General features: G+C 39.3%; 1 protein-coding gene across 3 annotated transcripts in view; it reads right to left on the bottom strand.

Annotated features, from left to right (window-relative positions):
* The window catches only part of zbtb46 (zinc finger and BTB domain containing 46), a 136,221-nt gene that overhangs the window by 70,274 nt on the left and 40,587 nt on the right, over positions 1-25,360 (bottom strand). For all 3 annotated transcript variants that reach the window (XM_061904144.1, XM_061904142.1, XM_061904143.1), the window contains exons 2-3: positions 24,609-24,829; positions 23,617-24,517 (exon numbers count right to left, since the gene is read on the bottom strand). In XM_061904144.1, the coding sequence (XP_061760128.1) occupies positions 23,617-24,517; positions 24,609-24,794 (1,087 nt within the window). In that variant the 5' untranslated portion in view covers positions 24,795-24,829. The remainder of the gene's footprint in view (positions 1-23,616; positions 24,518-24,608; positions 24,830-25,360) is intronic.

Below are 25,360 nucleotides of genomic sequence, written 5' to 3'. Positions count from 1 at the left end.
CTTCTTCTCACTAAATTGATCAAATAGTTATCTTAAGCTGTGATGCTGGAACTCAGTGTCTTAAACTAAAATAAACTGTGACCATACCTTACTTCAGCTTTAATACTACGGTATGAATCTCTCCCACACAATGCAGAACACTCCCATGTGGCATCTTCCGGGTGCCAGGAAGAAGGGTGAAGGATGAACCACTTACAGTAAGGACTCGGTCAGCTGTATCAATCAATCAGAAATATGGAATGTGGTAAAGACTGCAATACGTTTACAGTGACTTTAAAAAAGGAGGATAATTTGGGAATGGAGGGGAAGACAGCTTGGCTGCTTCCTTAGTCCGACACAGGAATGTAGAACGGGCGTATCCCGGTGTGTGTATGTATGTGTTTTGCAGCGAATGTGCGTGTTTGTGCCAGACAGGAATCCCGAACCCCCACAGACTCTGGCTCCACTTATCAAGGCCTAAACAGAGGGCGATGCAGGAGGAGTTGGGTCTGGGTGTCCGACACTATCAAAACCACCTTTAAAAAACCCAGTCGCTTTATTTTTGCTCTCATGCGCAAAATAAACACACATCTACAAACAGGCTAAACCTTGACGCTGCATGTCTGAGGCACCAAAAGAACCATGGGAAGGCCAAACAGTCTCGCCACGAAAAGAAAAACGAACATTGAAGGTCCCTGACAATTACTGCACAGACACATGGACACTGACAAACATGCTGCATTAAACTATGACAACAAACCTTTACGGTGGAGAGCTTACACCCGTTCCTATTCCCATAGAAGTTTCACTGCAAATCTGTTTTGCCACTTTTAAATCTGGTGTCTCAACTGAATTAAAGGTGATAATCTCATTAAATTTTTTTCACTGCATTTGGGTGCTACTGTTATTGGAGGTCCCACCTGAAACAAGCTCAGACCCATTTTTGATCATAAGATAGGGGGAAATGTGTGGGGGCTGCAAAGAGATAATGACAAGTAGAGAAGGCAAGGATGAGGAGGACTGTGGACAATAAAGTAGAAGCATCATGGATAATATTATATACGGGTACAATAATATGTTTGAAGATAGTTACATATGACGGATCAAGGGAATTTAAAAGCAAAAAAACCATGATTTGACCTCAGTTATTTCATGCAACATCGGCTAGCCTGGAATTTTGTCATTTTAGGAGCCAGGCTACTTGGCCTTTGGTGTCGTCAACCTTTTGAGGTTCACAAAGGCCACATGTTAGGGCAGGAAGGTAATCAAATAAAACAATCATTCATTAATCAAATAGTTAGGGGCGGCATGGCGTAGTGGGTAGAGCAGCCGTGCCAGAAACCTGAGGGTTGCAGGTTCGCTTCCCACCTATTGACATCCAATTCGCTGCCGTTGTGTCCTTGGGCAGGACACTTCACCCTTGCCCCCGGTGCCGCTCACACTGGTGAATGAAAGATGAATGAATGATAGGTGGTGGTCGGAGGGGCCGTAGGCGCAAACTGGCAGCCACGCTTCCGTCAGTCTACTCCAGGGCAGCTGTGGCTACAGATGTAGCTTACCACCACCAGGTGTGAATGAATGATGGGTTCCCACTTCTCTGTGAGCGCTTTGAGTATCTAACAATAGAAAAGCGTGATATGAATCTAATCCATTATTATTATAATTATTAATGTAAGTTAAAGGTTAAGAATGATTACATTTTTGATCTGCATTATTTTTAATTAAATAAATGAAGCTGTTTATTCAACTGTATAGTTAATTTCTTAATAAATAACATTAATATATTAATAAATAATCTTAATGAATAATATCTGATTTTCAGGTTAAGAAAAGACAGTGCTCTGGCTTCTTCGCCCTTTGGGCCTTCCCTTAACCTATGCTGTCTCAAGCAATCAACACTAAAATAACTGTTCTACAGATGCAGTATTAAACAATTATTTAGCTATAGTTCAACCCATTAACAACTGGGAAAGCATCTGTCAATCAAAATTTTACTTGACGAGAACAATGCAGACATACAGTACAACTCAGAATGTCACTTTGTGCTCCACTACAAACTGTACACCTGCTATTTTTTAACATAAAAATTAAAGTGTTTGAAACTCACCTACAGTGCATTCAAAACAGAACCCATGCTGAAGTGTTCCTTTTGCCCAAATAACACTTCAAGTCATAGTACGTTAAAAAAATAACCCACGCTTAGACTAAGTGTTCCTTTGGCCCAAAATGATGGCAATATGTTGGAGCTTTATATTATTTATTTATGCGATTGTCATCAGAACAAGAATCAGAATTATATCAGACATAATTTATTAATCCCCGAGGGGAAATTACAATTTTCAGCACACATTCACGTCAAACTAGCGCGGTCAAGTGAGTTCGAGAAAACTGCAAAACCCGCACACATCGTCGCATTGCGTCGCTAAATATGAAGTGTGTTACATAATATAATTGTTGGGAGTTTATTGTCTTCTTGAGCTTTCACAAATGAATCTTAGCTTAGCTCATCGGACTTCTTCATTCAGTGCACTGGGTTTTGAGGAGTCAAAGACGTTCGCAAATGTGTGTGTTGGATTTAACTTCTGTTTGGCCCGCTGATCAATGTTCCCTCTGATTTTTCATATTTCAGCGGAAATGGAAAAACTCCCCGAGCATTGTAATGGAGCACATGTGAGCTACACCCGACGTGTACACTGTGGTCATACCAGCATCACACCTGTCCCAAACCTCACCTAATAACAAGTTAAATGTTTTATTATAATAACCAAATAACAGCAGTAGTCATTTTCACAGGATTATTTCATAATATATGTGGTTTGGCCCTCTTACAATGAAAATATCAAATAATATTGCTTTTCATGAGCTAAGTAATAGTAATGTATGTGTGGGTAGGCCAACTGCTTTGGAAAGAGTTTGTACGCCTTTCAGAGATCACATTTAGTTCCCCTTGAAACATTCATGAGATATAAGCATGAGATAAAGTGTACATTCCCGTAACTTTGTTTGTAAAATATATATTTTTGTTAACATTTCTGTAATTTAGTAGCAACATTTCATATCCATAAATTAACTTTCTTAAGAAATTACAGTAAAAAGAGCACACATCTGATTGAGGAATCAAAGTGTAACAAACTGGCATCTACACTTTGTGTGACGTTGGAGTTGTCTGCCATGACTGTGTGTGTGTTACCGTTGATATGACAAATGACAAATAGTTGGTTTGTTTTCATACAATAACGCCTCGGTTTTAGTATAATCTGTGTCATGTCCTCGGTATTCTTTTAAGTGACAAAAAGAATATATGACTGACTGCAAATATACCTTGTGTAGTTGTTTGCAGTGTAAAACACAATGCGCTAGATCATCTTCTCTCAAAATACGATCTTGGGTCACTCCTACAACATAACGCAACGAAGTCCACTTTTACTTTAAACATTATCCGATTCTTAATGTTCTGTCAAACATGACATTAAAAATAAATGACACTGATGTTGGTTTCACCTGAATGAAATTGATGTGAAATGTTGTCAGTATAATAACCTTCTCGTGTCAGTCATGTGCTTGAACACGCGCTCTGCGTGGGCCTTTGCAATCAGTGGGGCCCCGTTTTGCGCGGAGAAGTGCATTAAAATGTAAATGATTTAATGACAAGGTTCTAAATATACAATTTTAATCCCAAACATATTCCTGGCCACGTCATGTTGTCACTGGTAAGAATATGAACACAAATTGTCCATTGACATTTCTGGTGGCTCTGTGGCGAGCTTCATTAGTACATGCTTTGCAAAGAAGAAGGTCTTGAGTTCAGATCCTGGCCGTGATAGAAATGTTGGTACAATGTTTAAATTATGTCAATATTGTTTAATACGCTAAACATTAGCACAGGTCTAACAGGTCTAAAATATACAAACCCCGTTTCCATAAGTTGGGAAATTGTGTTAGATGTAAATATAAACGGAATACAATGATTTGCAAATCCTTTTCAACCCATATTCAATTGAATGCACTAAAAAGACAATATATTTGATGTTCAAACTCATAAAGTTTTTTTTTTTGTTGCAAATAATAGTTAACTTATAATTTCATGGATGAAAAACGTGCCAAAGTAGTTGGGAAAGGGCATGTTCACCACTGTGTTACATCACCTTTTCCTTTAACAACACTCAATAAACGTTTGGGAAGTGAGGAAACTGATTGTTGAAGCTTTGAAAGTGGAATTCTTTCCCATTCTTGTTTTATGAAGAGCTTCAGTTGTTCAACAGTCCGGGGTCTCCGCTGTCGTATTTTACGCTTCAAAATGCGCCACACATTTTCGATGGGAGACAGGTCTGGACTGCAGGCGGTACAAGAAAGTACCCACACTCTTTTTTTATCAAGCCACACGCCGAATGTGGCTTGACATTGTCTTGCTGAAATAAGCATGGGTGTCCATGAAAAAGACGGCGCTAGGATGGCAGCATATGTTGTTCCAAAACCTGTATGTGCCTTTCAGCATTAATGGTGCCTTCACAGATGTGTAAGTTACCCATGCCTTGGGCACTAATGCACCCCCATACATCACAGATGCTGGCTTTTTTGCGTCAATAACAGTCTGGATGGTTCGCTTACCCTTTGGTCCGGGTGACACGATGTCGAATATTTCCAAAAACAATTTAAAATGTGGACTCGTCAGACCACAGAACACTTTTCCAATTTGCATCAGTCCATCTTAGATGATCTCGGGCCCAGAGAAGCCGGCGGCGTTTCTGGATGTTGTTGATAAATGGCTTTCGCTTTGCATAGTACAGTTTTACCTTACCACTTAAAGATGTAGCGACCAACTGTATTTAGTGACAGTGGTTTTCTGAAGTGTTCCTGAGCCAATGTGGTGATATCCTTTAGAGATTGATGTCGGTTTTTGATACAGTGCCATCTGAGGGATCAAAGGTCACAGTCATTTAATTTTGGTTTCCGGCCATGCTGCTTACGTGGTGCAGTGATTCCTCCAGATTCTCTGAACCTTTTGATGATTTTATGAACCGTAGATGTTGAAATCCCTAAATTTCTTGCAATTGCACTTTGAGAAACGTTGTTCTTAAACTGTTTGACTATTTGCGTATGCAGTTGTGGACAAAGGAGTGTACCTCGCCCCATCCTTTCTTGTGAAAGACTGAGCATTTTTTGGGAAGCTGTTTTTATACCCAATAATGGCATCCACCTGTTCCCAATTAGCCTGCACACCAGTGGGATGTTCCGAATAAGTGTTTGATGAGATTTCCTCAACTTTATCATTATTTATTGCTACCTTTCCCAACTTCTTTGTCACGTGTTGCTGGGATCAAATTCTAAAGTTAATGATTATTTGCAAAAAAAATTAAAAGATGTATCAGTTTGAACATCAAATATGTTGTCTTTGTAGTAGCATATTTAACTGAACATGTGTTAAAAATTATTTGCAAATCATTGTAATCCGTTTATATTTACATCTAACATAATTTCCCAACTCATATGGAAACAGGGTTTGTATTGTAGCGCTAATCCGTTAAGAGATTAAAAAACAATACCATTTTCAAAGAAATTCTCAAATGAACTGGGAGCCAGTGAAGACATGCTAAAATGGGGGTAATGTGCTCATGTTTTAGCACCAGTTATTTAGGCCTGGTTAATAGAGGGAGTTGCAATAGTCCAAATGTGATGAAATAAAAGCATGGATTACCCCCTCAAAAGATGTTAATAGAAAAAAATGATAACATTTTTGCTAAAAGTTTCAGATGATAAAAACTGGAGCATACAACAGAGTTAATTTGTTGTTATAATCTAAAATCATTGTCCAACTTAACCAACAGAGACCATGTCACTGGGGTGAGTGTTCTGGTTTACATTTCAGTCAAATTAAATTACTTCTGTCCTGTTCTCATTTAAATTTAAGACGTTTACTGCCAACCACGCTTTCATGTCCTCAAGACAGTTTAAAAAGCGATTTTCAACATGTGACACTTTTTCTTTTTAAAGGGACATAGATTTGTCTATCATCACCAGCATAAAGATAATACGATATATTTTTTTTCAATGTGCTGCTAGGGCAGGATGTCCACTGAAAACAGGATTGGTCCAAGGATCAAATCCTGAGGGACCTCACAGGACATTATATATGGTGCTGGGATACCCATAATTTCAGTCTTTCGAAACTTCTCTTGAACAGCCAATATTTGACCTCGGTATTTATCAAATCCTAGTTACAGCCCTGCTTGCACTGTCACCTTGTAGAATGGCTTTTAGTGGAATTTTCTGGGCCGCCACTTAAAATGTGCCCGGCATGTTCAGATTGTCTCAAAGATTAGCTTCACCTTCTAGTCCTTGCTGATGTAAAGGGAGAAGAAGCGATTGCCTGCAGAGTCACAACAGTGTGACAAGTTGTGCCGTAAAGCTTTTTCATGCATGCATGTGATTGCATAATTTGATGTAAACTAAGTTGTGTAACTACACTGTCGTTGTCCATGTGTTTTTGGATGTAAAAAGAGTGCTAGCACTTTGATAATTCAGATGATAAATATTGGAATCTTTAGGCATCTCACGATTCAATTTTGATTCTTTGGGTGACGATTCTATACAAAATCAATTGTCAATTCAGCACGATTTTCGTAATATATTATTTGATATAAAAAAAATTAAAAACATTTTCAAAACTGGTCACAGGTTACAAAAGCTAGTCTTGGCTGCTGACATATGACTCATACGCACAGTGTTGGCCTAAGAAAAGAATCAGAAAATGTTAATCAATCTAATAAAAGAAAATAGAGCAACCCTAACTCCTTAGAATAGAACTACTTAGAAATTTACAAAACAATTGAGAAGACAAAAAATACAATACTTATTAAATACAACACAAAAAAATTAAAAACATAAATTAAAAATCAATCAATCAATCAATCAATGTTTACTTATATAGCCCTAAATCACTAGTGTCTCAAAGGGCTGCACAAACCACTATGACATCCTCGGCAGGCCCACATAAGGGCAAGGAAAACTCACACCCAGTGGGACATCGGTGACAATAATGACTATGAGAACCTTGGAGAGGAGGAAAGCAATGGATGTCGAGCGGGTCTAACATGATACTGTGAAAGTTCAACAGCATGAACAATAATAAAAATAAAAATAAATAAATAAATAAAAGTTGTTAATTGTTTTTAACCCAAAAATTGATTCCTTAAAAGAGTGCGGTAAGTAAGTGAGTAAATTACATAACGACACTATAAATAGTTAAATAAGTAAATATTCATATAAGAATCATTGTATTTTTTAAATTGATTCTCACAATTATGAATCCATTTAAATTCGGACTTAATACAAATTGCGATTTGGATGTGAATCGATTATTTGAGTACCACAGTGAGAAACATTATTTACTTCAAGACAAAAGTCAAAAGCTTATAGGATTTTTTTTCTGTTTTCATACAATTACATTTTCAACTGCTTCTATGGAAGAAAACATGATATTCCACTGTCCACACGTTTTGCTACATTGTTAAACTTTATATTTTATCAAAATACATTTTTAAACATAATTTTGTCTCACACCCGTCAATAATGCTAAAATATTTTCTTATTAAAAAAAGAAAAGAATGTATTGACTTGTGCAACACTTACCAGCTGTTCATATATGCAATGTTGTCCTCACATATTAAGAATGTATTTGCAAAACCTTCCATGAAGATATGCCTTGGAGCAGGGGTGCCCACAACCTTTTCTGCAGGCAAGCTACTTTTCAATTGACCAAATCGAGGGGATCTACCTGATTCATATATATCATTTATATTTATTTATTTATGTAAGAGATGTTTTTGTTAACAAGTTAAATGTGTTTAATGATAATTCAAGCATGTGTAACACATAGATGTCTTTCTTTCATGAAGACAAGAATATAAATTGGTGTATTACCTGATTCTGATGACTTGCATTGATTGGAATCAGACAGTAGTGATGATAACGTCCACATTTTTGAATGGAGGAGAAAAAAAGTCCTCCTTTCTGTACAATAACACATAAAAGTGGTTGGTTTTTGGCATCTTATTTATCCAGCTTCCATACACTTTACAAGAAAAATATTGGCGGCAAATTCCGTTGCTTGCTCGCTTGTGCACGCCAGCTTTCCGAGACTCTTATTTTGTTAGCGCAGGCAGCATGAAACAGCGCTTTTATTGTGAAGATAGGAAATGTGCGGTCGGTCTTTAGAGTTTTGACGGAAGGTACGGCGTGACAGTCTGTTGAAATACAAAGTGTTTCTCGACTTACTGTCGACCATTTTTTCTTAATAATGATCTCGCAGCAGCCAGCATCATCTCATAAGACCCTCGGGTGACGTCTTGGTGAAGATTGATGATCGCTAATTTTTAGGTCTATATTTTTAAAAGCCTGGCTGGCGATCGACTGACACACCCTCCGCGGTCGACCGGTAGCTCGCGATCGACGTAATGGGCACCCCTGCCATAGAGCCTTGAAAAAACCTTCAGAAAAAATCTATATTGCAAAAAATATTATAGGAAATATAGGATGATCAAGATGTATTTATTTTTTGCTAAAAGAGAGTGACATTATGACATTGGCTGGAAGTTGGTGATTTCAGGAAATATTGCAAAAAAAGCACACATATACAGCGTAAAGGTATGAGTTACACATACATTCTACAAGTTGGGATGGTAATGAACTGGTCCAAACAGACGAAGGTTGTAGAGATAGTTGTGAAGGACAGACAGCAGACCATCTCCACGCACGCACGCACGCACACACACAAATATACTGTACATTTCACATACATATCTACAGTACACAGACCATAATTGTCCCCTGGGAGTATTTTATGACACTCCCTCCAAGAGTCTCCTTGCTGTTGGCCAACCCCGATGTATGATTAACACTTTCTTCATTACAAAAGGATGGGGGTTTTATGGGGGCATGGGTGTTGCCATAAGAGAGGAAACAAGTGATGAAGAAGGAGGAGGAGTGGGGGTGTTGACACCAGAAATGGGAAAATGCGGGCATGGCGGAAAAAAGGAGAGAATGGATGTATAAGAGCAAAGGAGACTTTGCCCTCCAGTGGGAACACACCCATGTTTGTGTACATGTGTTTTGTGTGTGTGTGTGTGTGCACATGTATATGAGCTGCGCCTCAGTTAAACTGACACACCCACTGCCTGCAGACCTCCACTTCCTGTGTATGGTGTGACCACTTTGTCCAAACTTCCCCACTGCCTACCTTTGTCTCCCACCCTACCCATGGCTCCCCTTCCCAACTGATGTGGTGTGTGGAGGCAACAGAGGGAGTGGGCACGGTGAAGAGAACAAAGCCACCTCACTAAAATAAACAGTGCAGGGACACGGAACTTCATGTTGGCTGAAAATGACAGAGCGCAAAGACCCATTAGGTCATCAGGTTACAGTAATGAATAGTAAAGTCTCTACTATCCACCTTTTGCTAAACTTCCAGGTACATAGCCGGCAGCAAGGTCCATTTTGCCTATCAGATGAGTGGGAGGAAGGCACATCTGGTCACATCACGTCACCGTCTCTCATCTCCTGAAAAACAGCTGAAGCCCTGATCTCACACAGACTTTAAAAAGCAAGTCAATGCCACAATCTTCTTTCTGTGTACATGTGTGCCTTTTATCAATCAATCAATCAATCAATCAATCAATCAATCAATCAATCAATGTTTACTTATATAGCCCTGAATCACAAGTGTCTCAAAGAACTGCACAAGCCACAACAACATCCCACATCCCACATCAGATCCAACATGCAGGGCAACAAAAAACTCAAGCCAATGGGATGACAATGAGAGACCTTGGAGGGGTCGCAGGTGTTTTATGTTTTTTAAATTGTGAAATTACTAGGAATGTCCGAAACAATATTTTTGGCCTCCGATCCCGATCTGATGACACTTTGACAACAGATTATGGAACTGAAAATGTTTTATAGCAGGTAACTTAAGGGAGCAAATGTTTATAAAGCTTACCTTATTAAATGTACAATTTGCTAGTATTGATGTAAATTAGATGATGTATTATCAATCAATCAATCAATGTTTATTTATATAGCCCCAAATCACAAATGTCTCAAAGGACTGCAGAAATCATTACGACTACAACATCCTCGGAAGAACCCACAAAAGGGCAAGGAAAACTCACACCCAGTTTTACGCTTTTGAATGCTACATACAACTGTTTTTTAACAAAATAAAGTATTTTGTGCACAACACCTTAAAACCATGTCCACTATTGGCCCCCATTTATCTAAATAATTTGGGTGTTGCCCTCAAAGTCTTCCTGTATCCAATAAACAATAACAAAAACATATTTTGTGATGATAATAGAAAAAGAAAAACATTGATCTAATCACTTAATGATGCCGCCTAATATAATATCCTTATACAACGATATTACGGCCTAATATAATATCGTTATACAACGATATTATCGAGCAGGATGACACAAGAAACTAACCGTTAAAGCTTCAATGTAAACTATAGGTGTATTAGGCAGCGTCTGGATTGATCACACCTATAGTTTACATTGAAGCTTTAACGGTTAGTTTCTTGTGTCGTCCTGCTCGCAATGTGTGTGTAGCAGTGTGTGTAGTGTGTGTGTATAGTGCTCCAGTGATAATGGACGTTGAAGAAACTTTCTTTATTTTGGTGAGGATTAGTATTTTAGAAGTGGCCTCGCACCGTGAATGGTTAATTGCAGCTTGGTTTTAAATTTGAGCCGGTGTTCTGGCAAGACACCCAGCCTCCTGGAATTCAAGCAACTCCTGCATGTTTGTAACAGGAAATATGAAAATGTAATAGTCTCCCTGAGTGTGCATCCCTTTTGAAGGTATCTGTAGCCATGTCAGTTAACATTGGGACACTCAATCACAGATCAGTTAAAATAGGCAAAATTCAGCCCCTTATCCAATACCATTATTAGGATCGGGACAGGTCTAGGATGTACCCCGCCTTTCACTGGAAGTCAGTTGTGATAAACTTCAGCGTAATCAACACCTAATAAAAAAAAACGGTATAAAAGATGAATGGATGATTACGACTATGCTGTTATTTTGAAATATTTGGTTAGATGCTAAAAAGTGAGCAAAGTGTTCTAATGATGCATAAAAAAGTGAAGTGTTTTTTTTTTACGGTAACAGATGCCTGTGGTCATACAAGTGAAACTAAACAAAATTTGAATATTGTGCCAAAGTCCATTCACGTCAGCAATTTAACTGCAAATATGAAACTAATATGTGATATAAACTTGTTTCATGCAAAGTGAGATATGTTAAGCCTTATACTTTAGATGATCACGGCTTGCAGTATTTTAAAAAAAAACACATTTTCTGAGATTTTTAATTAAAAGTTTTCATAAGCCATAAGCATAATGATCAAAATTATATCAAAAGAAGACTTGACAAATCAATGGTTGCATGTTATGAGCCTATGTCATATATTAGTTTCACCTTGTGTTTCACCTAGTTTCACTCAACATTATTATTTTTTTTGTTTTACCCATATCAGTTGACAATTTTAAGTAATAGTCTTGTTTATGGGAATTCTAATGTTGTGATAAGCTTTTTATATTGCATACTTCACCTGCAATCAACAGATTGAAAACTAAGACAGTAGTGCATTCATGTTGATGTGTACAAGGGTGGAGTTTCACTTATGGGGGAGTTCTGCTTTGAATTGTGCAACCACAGAAACCTCCTGACCCACCCTCAACTGCATGCCATGCCAACAGGACATCCTGCCATGATGCATTGTGGGTCAGTTCATTCTTAGACCTGAATGATAGATGCCAAGAATAGTGGGGGGCTCTTTTTGATGAGGGATTCTAGAACAGTAGCATGACTGTGTATATACTATACGCAAGTTATAGTGGGTGAGTGTATATAGATTGTGTGTGGGCTATGGCTCACTGCAGCCCACACACGTGCCCATCCCAGGTGCATGGAGGGTGGGATGTCTAATCTTTAACACTCCGCACACCACCTCCATGTTCTGTAATGCCAAGGGGCAGGTTGCGGGGTTGTGGGGACAAAAAAGACCATCACGATTCTAGAAGGGGGGCTGTTTCCTGTCCAACATGGCTGGTTTAAAGCCACAGCATTAAAAATAGCGCAAATTTAGAGAAGGCAGAGCTGCGAGAAAACAAGACAGACAGCAAGAGTGTGAAAAATGGTGTGAATGTGTGTGAGGAGGAGAAGGGGCTTTTTAGCTGGTGGACTGCCCATAATGTCCAGCAGGATGTGAGGTCATATGACAAGGATGGCTGGTGGGCGGTGAGAAAAGACTGGTTGCCACGGCAATAATGAAACTTTTTTTTTCCAAGCAAACAGGAGGCTCACGATAAAGAGAATACATATAAGAACAGTCTGGTACTTGGGAGGTGCTGTAGGCAGGCCACAGGAGTCACTAGGTTGGGAGGAAAGGCCTGAAATGAACATGTGTACATGGGGACAAAGGAAAAATAGAGGGAGGGGGAAATTGGGGTGGGGAGCGGTGGATTACAATAAGAGACAGAGAGGAGATAAAGAAGGCACTGTGGAAAAAGTGATAAAGATGAACCAGAAGCCAAAAAAAGACACAAAGAAGGGAATATAGGGTAGGGGGTGGAGAGGGGGGAATACATGGCCTTCAACGACATGTGCAGGGGGGGCATGCCGAGAAGAAAGGGGCTAAAAATTACGTCCACACAGTCTAAAATATTAAATCTATTTTGGTTTTTAATGATGGAGGAGTGAATTAGGGAGGAAATATGAGAGTAGATTATTAAACCAAAAGGCGGGAGAAGGGAGATGGAGACGTAGAGATTTGTGAGGGGTGGGGTGGGGTGGTAGAAATCTGTTCACGGTGTTTTAAATATTAAACCTATTTCAACTTTAATGAAGTGCAAATACTATTGGGAGAGGCCGAACTGGAATACAGAGAGGATAGGGTAAAAGTGGGGTGGGTCTGATTCATTATTTTAAGCGTTCACCTTTACATTGCAGAGACTCAGGGAGACAGACACAAGGTGAGTGGGTGCAGGGGATGTTTGGAGAGAGAGAGAGAGAGAGAGAGAGAGAGAGAGAGAGAGAGAGTGGGAAAGAGACAGAGACAGATAAAAAGTTGATGTAGAGGTGAGGGGCGACTCTTGTCTGCAGGTCTCAGGTGAGTCCTTAACTGCCTCTTCATTCTAGAGGATGACGGTCTGAGCTCAAACTAGACAAAACATGCATAAGTACAGCAGTACCCATGGTATGAAAACTATCTTTTTTAAGCTTGCATTTGTGTGCATGAGAGAGTGTGCAAGTGTGTGATCAAGGTGGATGGTCGGATGAAGATGTAGAAGTTGAGCAAGGATGTTGATGTAATCTATGTACAACAGCTGGTGGGAGGGAAATGCGTAATATTAAAGAACCCGTAGAACAAGGAGTGCATACATCAGCAAAAGCCCTGAATATTGCTTCTATTATAAGATTTTTTTTTATACATTTTCAGAATTTTGCAGGATAGGGATTAAACATACTTGCAAGTAAGGAGGCAACGATTATAGATTTTGAATGTACAGGTATAGTTTTAGTAATAATCACAGTTTCACGATTATTATGCATTGATTAATTTCACAACAAAAACATTACAAAATCTTTTTTGTAGAGTATTTTGATGGTATTTGTTACTGTCTGGAAAATAGTAATCAAATAATAATGTTGCGTCTACGAGGGCGCATGGCTGTGATTGTCGTGTTCCTTACCAATGCAGGAAACAAGCAGGAGTAGTGTGCAGGTAAGATTCGAGTTTTTAATAAATTAAAGGCAGGAACAAAAATACAAAACTGCGGACGCTAGTTAGCGTGGAGCTAAACAAAACCAAAACGTCACAAAGGGTGAAAAACGAGGAACGCTAGTGTATCAAATCACTATAGAGAGGAGAAAAAAACAGGAGAAACGTAAATGTAGCCTATTGCAAACATTGACCCAGCAACTAATGCTGGGTGACAGGAAACTATAAAGGGGAGTGATTAACCAAAACACCTGGTGGGAACACTAATTGCTAAACACAGACAGGTGAGGAGAATCAGTGCCGATGGAAACCAAAAGTAAACAGGGAAAGAGGGTGCAACCAGGAAACAGACAGAAAAAACTACCAAACAGACAGAAAAAACTACCAAACATAAATCATGCCATGACCCGGGTAACGGATCATGACAAATAAGATATTAATATCAGTAAAAGTATTAATAATAATTAGGAGTGGGCAAATTAATGCGTTAATTATGAGTTAACTCATCAATCTATTAACGCCGACAATTATTTTATCGCACATTTGCGTATGTTGTTTACATGCTTTTATTTTGTTAACGCCTTTTCTTAACAAGATGGCGTCGCGCGTCGTCGAGGGGCTCTTGGTAAAGATGGAACATTTGGCAAAAATACCGGACAATTCTGCAAATTTCATGGCTGGCTTACAGCGTGGTCACTCCGGGATCACTTACGACCGCCAGACAATTCTGAATGTGGATGGATCGGGCCGTTTTGGACTGAATGACGCGTGCTTGCTAGACCGGCTAGCTAGCATGGGAATACTTTGCCGGCTACATCTAGCAGCCTGTGAAGCAGCGGAGTATATGTGTTGTCTGTCTATTTATGAATAATGCAGATGAGGAGTGTTGGCTGAGTTCTTAACGTTTGCTTTCAGAGCGTGCATATCACAACATACAAGATGCCGTCATGGCAACACACAACCCATACCGGGCTACCGCGCATGCTCGTCACTCCTGTTGCATGCTGGGTAGGGCAGTTCTTTTATTCCCCTGGCTCATAACATCACAATATAGTACCATGTATATGATGCATTCAGTTTATCAAAGCACCAAGCAAACAATCGGAAAATTCCCATCATATCAATTCCTAGATATGGTCATAATTATTTTAAGTGCACTACGCAGAATAAACACAACATTATTAATATTGCTACTATGGATAATTTGATCAAAAATTCCCTAAAACAGCCCAATACCTATAATATAGGTTTTTTAAACATAAGATCCCTGATAAAAAAAAATGTTTCTGCTGTTACCTCAGAAATTGCCTGTTCAGATGTTATGATTGTGGCTCAGAGATTTGTATGTAGATTATATTTATTTTCCATAACAAACAGGATAACTTAAATACCCTGGCAGTGGTAGTAATAAGCTTAAATGTTTGTATTTACATTTTTTGAGTTGATTTTCATAAAATATGCTATTTAACTGCTACTGTTTAACAAGGACTGATTTAAATTGTGTTTGCACAACAAATGTTTTGGCGCTTTTGTTCATGTGGGAGAATATTCCAATAAAGGTGCACTACACACTACTTTTGAATTCATTATTGGGCTTTGCGTATACAATGCAGTTAATCACGATTAATCAGAGAAATAGTGCAATTAACTTCGATTAAAATATCTAATCGTTGCCCAGCCCTAATAATAATATATTGGTAATTAATATTTGTATCTTTAATAGAATACTAAGATGAACTTTATTGATTCCCCAAGTGAAAATTGTATTTACGCAACTGTTATTATCATCAACTGATGAATGTTAGTGTGAATGTTGTCAGTCTATCTGTGTTGGCCCTGCGATGAGGTGGCGACTTGTCCAGGGTGTACACCGCCTTCTGCCCGATTGTAGCTGAGATAGGCACCAGCCCCCCCCGCGACCCCAAAGGGAATAAGCGGCAGAAAATGGATGGATGGATGTCATCCATGACAGTGTTTTAACTTTTAATAATGAGATAGGCGCCAGCGCCCCCCGCGACCCCAAAAGGGAATAAGCGGTAGAAAATGGATGGGTGGATGGAATCTATGTTATCCTGTGTTAATAATAACTAGGAATCGCACAATTATATCCCATGGTATAGTGCTGGTATTCTACAAGTTCCTGATGTAATATTAGTGTTTTAAATTCGCTATATTAACTTACAAAGCCTAAGTTTATTCAACACAAATAGGAAGAAGTAATCGCTAACGTTAAATGGTCACAAAATGACAGGAGTACAGTCCATGTTGCTGTTTGTTTACACCAAACTGACTCAACGCTCAGCTACTATTGGAAGTCACAAATGTATATTTACTTCAATTTTTCATGAGGCAACTTGCAACTAACATCATTTAACACAGTTATTAGGCCTCATATTTACTTTGGCGTGTAAAGCTGTGCCGTATTGGACGTATGAAGACCCTTTAGTCACAAATTTCTTCTTGCAGGTTTTGAAAATGAGTGAGCCATCATCTTCAATGACTCCATAGTAATTTTTTCAAGTACCTGAAATGTTCTCAGCTTTTGTTGGGTGGAAAAAGTTTTCTACTTTGTCCTGCTGCCATTTTAAGATAGTGTAGAATACTGTCTTGGTAGTTGCATAAAAACGCATGCACCACTGGTGTAACTTTGTTTTCATTCCTTAAAGGTTGTGCAGAAAATAACATACCAGCATAATGTCTGTTAACAGCAAGTTAGGAGGACACACAGTTTAGTAAGCTTTTGTGATAAAATACCACAGTTAAAAGTAAAACTGGTTAAGCGTTGCATCCCTATTTCCAAGGGTATCTTAAAACTGCACACAGAAAGTCACAAACAAAACCAAATGCTGATAAAAGTATAACATTATTAATCATGGCACTCCCGTGACCCTGAGAGATGGATGGAATTAATCATGGATTTGCTTATTCTATTTAATTACACTAATCAAGTGCTAATAAAAAATATATATTTGAGTCAGAAATGAAGAGAGTGCTAAGGATAACCATTGATACACTATGTGGTTGATGGTTTTGTAAATGAACAGCCCCAAAACACATGATTTCCTCTCTCGCCATGAGAAAAGCAGACATTTTAGAAGTGTATAAACGGGGCAAACACTCCAAATTGGTGTCAGTTAATTTTCTGACAAACAATTCCCTGATTGACTCATTTTGTTAGCGTGACATGAAAAACCAAGAAGGAGTGACATTAAGCATCACTGGCTCGCACACAACATTTTTTTTAAACATCTTGACAGCCTTTTATGTCCTGATGCTTTTCATCCCAGGTCAGATCGAAACAGCGGGTACCAACCTAAAAATAATTTCTGGTAATCATTTAAAGGTTTACAACATCAGCAGACAGAGCGGGAGGCTATTTAAAGCTTTTCTCTTTAAAATATTGTCAGCTCTAATAAAACCGTGTACAGAAAAGAATAGGCAAGCATGACTGGCGTGATTCTAAAAACACAGTGCTGAGTTCCAGTCTTTTTTTAAATATTTCTGTCGGCGCACAAGGTGAACATATGAAAAAGCAGAGTTGTGTGTTATTGACAGGAAGTTGAGTGCATTGTGACCCCAATAACGACATCAAATGAACACAGCAGATGTTTGCAAGGGAAGAGGATCTAAACAAATCAAAACCTTATTTGTGCAAGTGTTTATGTCAACATGGATATGCTGCATTTTATTCAAATGAACGCCACGACACAGGGCTTAAACACAAACATACACATTATCCTTATATGGGAAAGTAATCCAGTCAAATCCCCAGTCAGGCAATCATTGTGTTGTCTTTACACACAAGACAATGTATGACACTTGCAGATACAGCATACAGAAAGACTGACAGATAGACAGATATAGATGATGACAAATAAAGCTAGTGAGAAATACCCCTCAACTTGTGACCTACACCCAAACACAAATTATTAGTTTGCTGAATTAACAACGGATGATTGATTACTAATAGATTTTCCTCACTCCCATCTTGACCCAAAATGGCAAGAATAAGCGCAATACTAATTACTGACTAGATAATGGTTGCATTCTATTTAGGTCATACCTTTCTAGGACTTTTGATGGAACAGAACTGTCATTGCTGTACAATACATAGTGCTTTGTATCGCTTCCCCAAACATTTTGGAACCGTGTGTCGATTATACAAGCCAAAATTACATTATGAAGACTGAAAACAGCAAATTGACGCTTACCACTTAAATCTGATTTAATTTTCTTTTCCAACGAGATACAGGAAAATAAGGGGTTGAACATTTTACACTTCAAAGTGGATACTGATGAGTTCTGAGGGTTTCACAGAAAAATGTGAGTGTAAAGTCAACATGTACAAAACATGTGATCAGTTTTTGCATTTCTTACTCCAAGGATATATCTGGTACATCTAAGTTGTTGTCTAGTATCAACATGAATCCAGAAAACTTGTGTTTTTATTATGTCTTAAAATACATTTAAACTCTGAACAAATTAATGGTCAAACAGCCTCCTTGCAGCTACTAAACCCTTTCAGTATGTTCCATATATTGTAGCCTAAATAAAGCTGTACACAACTTTCTAATTCTTTGTTCCTTCCATATGCCCTTTAATCTCTTTCGGATCATCAACCACAGTTGAAAAAAGCCTTTCCTTACAGAGACTTAAGACTTACGTGGACATAAGCCTGAAAAGATACTGTTTATTTGTGAGTGTCACTTGGTCACTGTATAAACTAACACTAGTTTTTTCCATTAATTTTTTTTTCTTTCTCTGGGAGAATTTAGTGGCTTCACAGATCAGAAGAATATGCCCACAACCAAAACATCTCACCACTCCCAGTGCAGGGCCTATGTGATCCCAAGTCAATAAGAGATAACCAATTCCCCCCAAACACACAGAAACTACCTTGCTGGATACTTAAGGTGATTTCAGGCTCAAGCGTAGTGTGGGCGGAGCTGAATGTCAGCAGTCATAGCTTGCATAGTCGTGCGCACTGCAGCACTGTAATTGACTGTGAAAGCTCTGTGAAACACATTTCCCACAATCCTTGTGTGTTGTTTATATTTGTCTATCATTGCGCCTTACACTGACAACAAAGAAAGGGCGTTGCTCTGCCTGCTGGCTTTGGAAAGTAGTAAAATAAAGAGACGGTGGTACAGTATGTACGGCCTTTGAATGCCACAAGTGTTGCAACCAGTTATCGACTAGACACATCCACTGTCATTGAAATTGTCTCACATGTGTAAGTTGGAAAATATTTTTGTTCATCTCACATTTAATGAAGGTCAATGTGAAAAATGCATCTGCGCGGTCGTAAAATATGAGCTTTGCACTCACAGGTCTTTCACTTAATCCTTGTGTAAATCCACAGGTAACAGGATGGATTATTTTTTAATTACCTTATAAATGAAATAGTGTCCAACATTTTTCCACCAAAATTGGAGGATGCTTGGGCCACTTTGGTACATTTTGTGCATTAAATATGTTAAAACCAATCCGCTGCAAGTCACTATAAGCTAATCTATCTGAAAAAAACCCATCCACATCTTAAAGGTGCTGTTTGCAATCTTTACACAGATGCCAAGAGGACGCTAACCTTCAAATGTTTTGTAAGCATTATATCCCACCCTCTTACAGCTTTTAGCTTGTAATGACGTAACTGCGTATGCACGTAACCATGTATGAGCTATCTGTGTTGTGAGCGAATGATAGCGATTTGGATAAGTAATGTTAGCTATCAATGAATGTATATTCTATCATAGCAACACAAAAAGTGTAAATTGTTAGTTTGTTCTCTAAGACTGTTTTTGTTGCTCGTGCACAAAGACAGCTGTGAGTACCAAGCCAGAACCCCACACTAAATCCTAAGTCTGACCAGCAATTTAATTAAACATAATTAGTAATTGTGGAAAATGTAGATACGTAAAAATATATATATTCTCTCAATCGATTGATTGAGAGAATATATATATTTTTATTTCAATCAAATTTTACGAACATAGCCCTTAATCACATACGTCTCAAAAGGCTGCTCAAGCAACAACGACATCCGCGGTTCAGAAAAAAACTCAACCCAATGGGAATAACGAGAAACCTTGGAAGGGACCGCAGATGTGATGTAGATGTTCTGTTAAACTACAGTAAGTTAGCCGGTGGTGTTCTTGATATACAGTATTTTTTGAGAATTTGAAACTTTTTCTTTGAGGTAAGGCCAATTTTAGCAATATCTAATAATATATCTTATTAATTATTTAGTGGATATTTGCTGAGGGCCAATAAAAAACAATCTGTGGGCCCAAAATAGCCTACAGGTCACACTTAAGACACACCTGTTGTAGATGGCAACCCTCAGTGCAAATGGCCAAAGATTGTTAGTTTTGGTGTGGCCAGAAGTCAGATGATTCTGTTTTTAATACGCTGTCAATTTTAACGAGTTAGCTCATGTGATTAATTACAAAAGAATTGCATTAATCATGTATATACATAGATTAATTACACAATTTGACCGTATATGCTCTTTTACCTTAAACACAAACGGTTACCTGAAAGGCGGCACAGGCTGTTCTATGGTCAGTGATCAGCTCAATGCATACATCAGCACAAAGATGAGTGAGGAGACTCCGACATGTATGAGGGGCTGTTAGGGACATTATTCAAAATTACCTCTCACATACACTACTGAAATGTTTTTCCCTCACACACACTACTGAAACACTCACACACACTACTGAAACACTCTCATGCGCACCACTGAAACACTTTCAAACACACAACTGAAACATTTTTATCTTACACACACTGCTGAAACAATCTCATACACACTATTGAAATATTCTCACACACAACTGATTTTCGCCCTGTGATGAGGTGGCAACTTGTCCTTGCTCCATGGGAACAGGCCCGGCCACCAGGCGCTCGCCATCATGCCCCAACTCCGGGCCTGACTCCAGAGGGGGGGGGGGCCCCGGTGACCCGCGTCCGGACGAGGGAAATCTGAGTCCATTTTGTTGTGTATCCATAGAAGTCTTCGAGCTGCTCTTTGTCTGATCCCTCAACTAGGACCTGTTTGTCTTGGGAGACCCTACCAGGGGGCATGAAAGCCCACGGACAACATAGCTCCTAGGATCATTGGGACAGAGAAGATATCAGTAGTGTGTGTGAGAAAAAAACATTTCAGTAGTGTGACGAGAGTGTTTCAGAAGTGTGTATGAGAGTATTCCAGTAGTTTGTATGAGACGGTTTTAGTAGTGTGTGTGAGAAAATAAATTTAATAGTGTGCATGAGAGTGTTTCAGTAGTGTGTGTGAGAGGATTTCCGTAGTGTGTATGAGAGTGTTTTAGTAGTGTGTGAGAGAAAAAAATGTCAGTAGTGTGTATGATAGTGTTTCAGTAGTGTGTGTGAGAGAAAACAATGTAGTAGTGTATATGAGAGTGTTTCAGTAGTGTGTGGGAGAAAAAAATCAGTAGTGTGTATGAGAGTGTTTCAGTAGTGTGTGGGAGTATTTCAGTAATGTGTATGAGAGTGTTTTAGTAGTGTGTGCGTGTAAGAGAAAAACATTTCAGTAGTGTAAATGAGAGTTTTTCAGCTGTTTATGTGAGAGTATTTCAGTAGTGTATGTAAGAGGTCATTCTGAATAATGTCCCTAACGGCCCCTCATAGACTTGTGTCCTTGCTTGCAAATTTCATTGACATTTTGACAATAAAATTGTATTTCGGTCCAAATTCCGGGCTCTTTTTCAAGTGAATTTGAATTATGAAACTGAGTATTAACCTCTGAATAATCAAGATTAATTCCAAATTTAACAATGTGATTATTCTGCTTAAAAAAAATTGACAGCTCTAGTTTTCAACCTCAAAAACATCTTCTTTTTGCTACAAAACAGGGTCTTTAAGAAGTTTCAATTCCTGCGTTTGCATGGGCACTTAGTCTTTTACACATACAGGAAGTAAAAGTCCTTTTTACCAATGTGTAGTGTGTCTCTGTTTTTTGGAGTTTTTTTTGGAATATTGTTTGTGAGTTCAGAGGCAAGTGGAAATGGACAGTGGCCTTTGATGGGGTTGATGTTGCAACTGTCAAGTTCTTCCACAGAAAACTCATCCAAGCACGCCTTTATGGGCCTCGCTTTGTAAACTAAAGCACCGTCAGGCTGGAACCGAAAGGGTCTTCCCCAAACTGTCTCTACAAAATTGGAGGCGTAGACTGTCGACAATATCTTGGTAAGAGCAATAATTAAGCCCATTATTGTAATTTTGTCCGTGTCCCATTAAATAGAAAGCAACAATGTTCTGTCCTCTACTCCTTTACTTCCTTTCCTTTCTCTCTTTACCCCACACATCTAACACTCCCTTGTACCAATCTACCTATTTTCCTTCCGCTTGCCCTTTTCAAAGGTCCTTCCGTAAATCCCACAGAGAGGGGGAGGAGCTTAGGATGGCGAGGACGCACTGGTAATCCGTGCAGTGACCCAGGTCAATTCAATTATCCTGTTTTCTTTAGCTGTGCGACGTGTGTGCCCATTTCACAGCCAACTCCCTTAATGCGCCCAGGATTAGCTTCTCTTACTTTTAATGATCTAACTATCGACGCCTTGGGCCTACAGCACACTTACTGTCATACACACACATACCAGTACACACCAAAATGTACACACACACACGCATGCACGCACACACACACATACACACACACGCACACAGGTAAGCATTTCTGATTAATTTTTTTCTGAGTAAAGCAATTCGTTAAACAATACGAGGCTTCCTGAAAAGAAAGAGTTTTAGGTTTGCTTCTTTTTGTGCTACATAAACAAGAGTAAGAAGAGGATTGTATCATCTGCATTTAAACCTGCTTTACCCCACACCTCCAAGATTTGAGATAATCATCTTAGTCCTAACACGTTAGTGTGGAAGCAAGCTAATCTACACCTTTGAGGATGAGAAGAGGTCATTGGAGGCTCGTAAACTTTCTGACTCTGAATAAAAAGCACACTTTTCAAACTGTTTTTAAGAGAAAATTATACTTAACAGCGCAGAGCTGTTTTATAATATGGAAACATGTGAATTGCTGAATTTGTGTAGGATATTGCAAACCACTAGATGTTTGATGGAGAATATCAGACAATATGAAAGAACAGACAGTTTATCCTTTTGATTCTGGATATGACAGTCCCTTCATCCCATAATGACTCTAACATTAAAAAAAAGTGCAAAAAAATTATTTTATCTGCATTTTTAGCTTGACGCACGCAATGATATTGGAACGTGCCAATCGATAGGCCACCGATTGGTATGCAATTTTCCTAAAAAATTATCTGATCGCCATTGCCAATTAATGCCTTTTATTACAAACGGCGATACCCGCTGGCTAACACTGCATTTATTTTTAGTCCGCTGGCTGACAAGCAGATAGCAATTAATAATGTGTCTCCATACACAGTGTGGACCCGCTCCTCTAAGCTAATAATAATTGCTTCCATTACAGGGAAACATTTTTCATTTTATCTTACATAATCACTGGAGGACAAGGCTGAACATATTAAACAGAAGAAAAGAATAAGAAACTACTTTAAATATTTAGTTTATATTGTTAAACTGTCATTAGGACTCACCCTAAATAAATAGAAACATTTACAGTCAAAACATGTGATTGGTATCGATACTGGTATCGTCCCATCTCACTCGTGAATGATCAGTATTGGAATTGGCAGCATAAAACCCTGATCGGAATATCCCTAAATTATATGTTTTCCTTGCAACCCCATTTAAAGACTGAATAATCAACAAAATCAGTACACATAAACAAGATTTCACTAATGCTTTGCTGTGTATAAGACATCAATGTTTTGTGTGAAAGAAACAAAACACAGACTTACTTGGAATATCCTGTCCATTGTAGTTCCAGCCTGCCACAGCCAGCATGGACGGCAGAGGGGATCCAGGCCTACTGTCCCTGTCCCAGTTCCTCTCGGCCTGCTGGGTTATATGTCTGACTGTGTCCTTGTTCTTCCTGTTCTTCCTCCGCCCTGACCCTGTCAAGGGTTGCCAGGGTCCGTCTCCACTTGCGCTCATGCCCCCTGCCACCTGATCCCTTTGGCTATGAACGGCACCCCTGGGGGTGTCCCGGGGATGCGAGGAAGAAGCAGGGGACACCTGTTCCTCTTTAACATTGACAGGCCTGTAGTCGTGCGGCCAAGCAGGCTGGGAGTCATGGCAAGCTTCCTCTTGGCTCTCGTGGCTCTTGGGGGGTTCTTGGTCCTCCTTGCCATACGTGCTGCCCCCCTCATGGCAGCTGGCGATGGCCGAGTCCCCGGAGGAGTTGGCAGGGCTGGTGCGGCGCGCCAGCCAGGGGGAGGTGCTGCGACCAGACATGATGGAGGCGAGCGCTTCGGAGGCCATGCCCACTATCCCACCTCCTCCTAAGCCTGTTCCAGCTACTCCTCCTGCTCCCGTGATACCAACACCTCCTACGCCTCCCCCACTGCCACCTCCTATGCCTGCTGCGGTGACAGCTCCCATTTCAAAGTCTGATAGTTCGTCCGCCATCTCAGAGCGAATGCTGATGTCCAGGGCGGCCTTAATAAAGCTGTGGCACGCCTGGACAATATCTGTCATTTGTAGGTAGCTGGCGGCAGACATGACTTCAATCACGTTCTTACTGGTGAGCGCGAGGTGAGCGGAGTACATGAAGTCCAGGATGGCTTTGAAGCCTGTCGCAGTCACAATGTCCAGGTGAGTGACTGTAGTCTGGTGGTGTGGCTCGGCCCCTTTTTTAACCTGACGTGTCAAGACAAACAGCGCTTGTTTATCAAAGGAATACACAACGGGGAAAATTACAAAATTATTTAAACTGACTGTAGAGGCTCACCTGGCAGTATAGAGTCTTGAAGTAGCGCGAGGAGCCCAGAAGAACGTTCTTGTGAGCCTTGAAGATCTTTCCATCCACAATGACACAGGCGTCACACAGGATGCCGTGTTGCCTCTGCTCGTTGAGCTCTCGGAGGAGCTGACGGTAGTGAGAAGAGATCTCCATGTCCTCCTTCCTGTTGTTCATCTGGGTAGCTGAACAAAAGCCTCTCCTTCAATAGTCTATAAAAAACCAGAAAGACACACGATCAATTCTTGGAACTTGATATGAAGTGACATTTTAATTTGTTAAAAGGAATATTCTAGGGCAGTGGTTCTCAAATGGGGGTACGAGCACCCCTGGGGGTACTTAAAGGTATGCCAAGGGGTACGTGAGATTTTTAAAATATATTCTAAAAATAGCAACAACTCAAAAATCTTTTATAAATATATTTATTGAATAATATTTCAACAAAATATGAATGTAAGTTCATAAACTGTGAAAACAAATGCAACAATGCAATATTCAGTGTTGACAGCTAGATTTTTTTGTGGACATGTTCAATAAATACTGATGTTAAAGATTTCTTTTTTGTGAAGAAATGTTTAGAATGAAGTTCATGAATCCAGATGGATCTCTATCACAATCCCCAAAGAGGGCACTTTAAGTTGATGATTACTTCTATGTGTAGAAATCTTTATTTATAATTGAATCACTTGTTTATTTTTCAACAAGTTTTTGGTTATTTTTATATCTTTTTTTCCAAATTGTTC

The sequence above is a fragment of the Nerophis ophidion genome, linkage group LG06 (genome assembly GCF_033978795.1).
Source record: "Nerophis ophidion isolate RoL-2023_Sa linkage group LG06, RoL_Noph_v1.0, whole genome shotgun sequence".
Lineage (NCBI taxonomy): Eukaryota > Metazoa > Chordata > Actinopteri > Syngnathiformes > Syngnathidae > Nerophis > Nerophis ophidion.
This window is presented reverse-complemented; position numbering and strand designations above follow the sequence as displayed.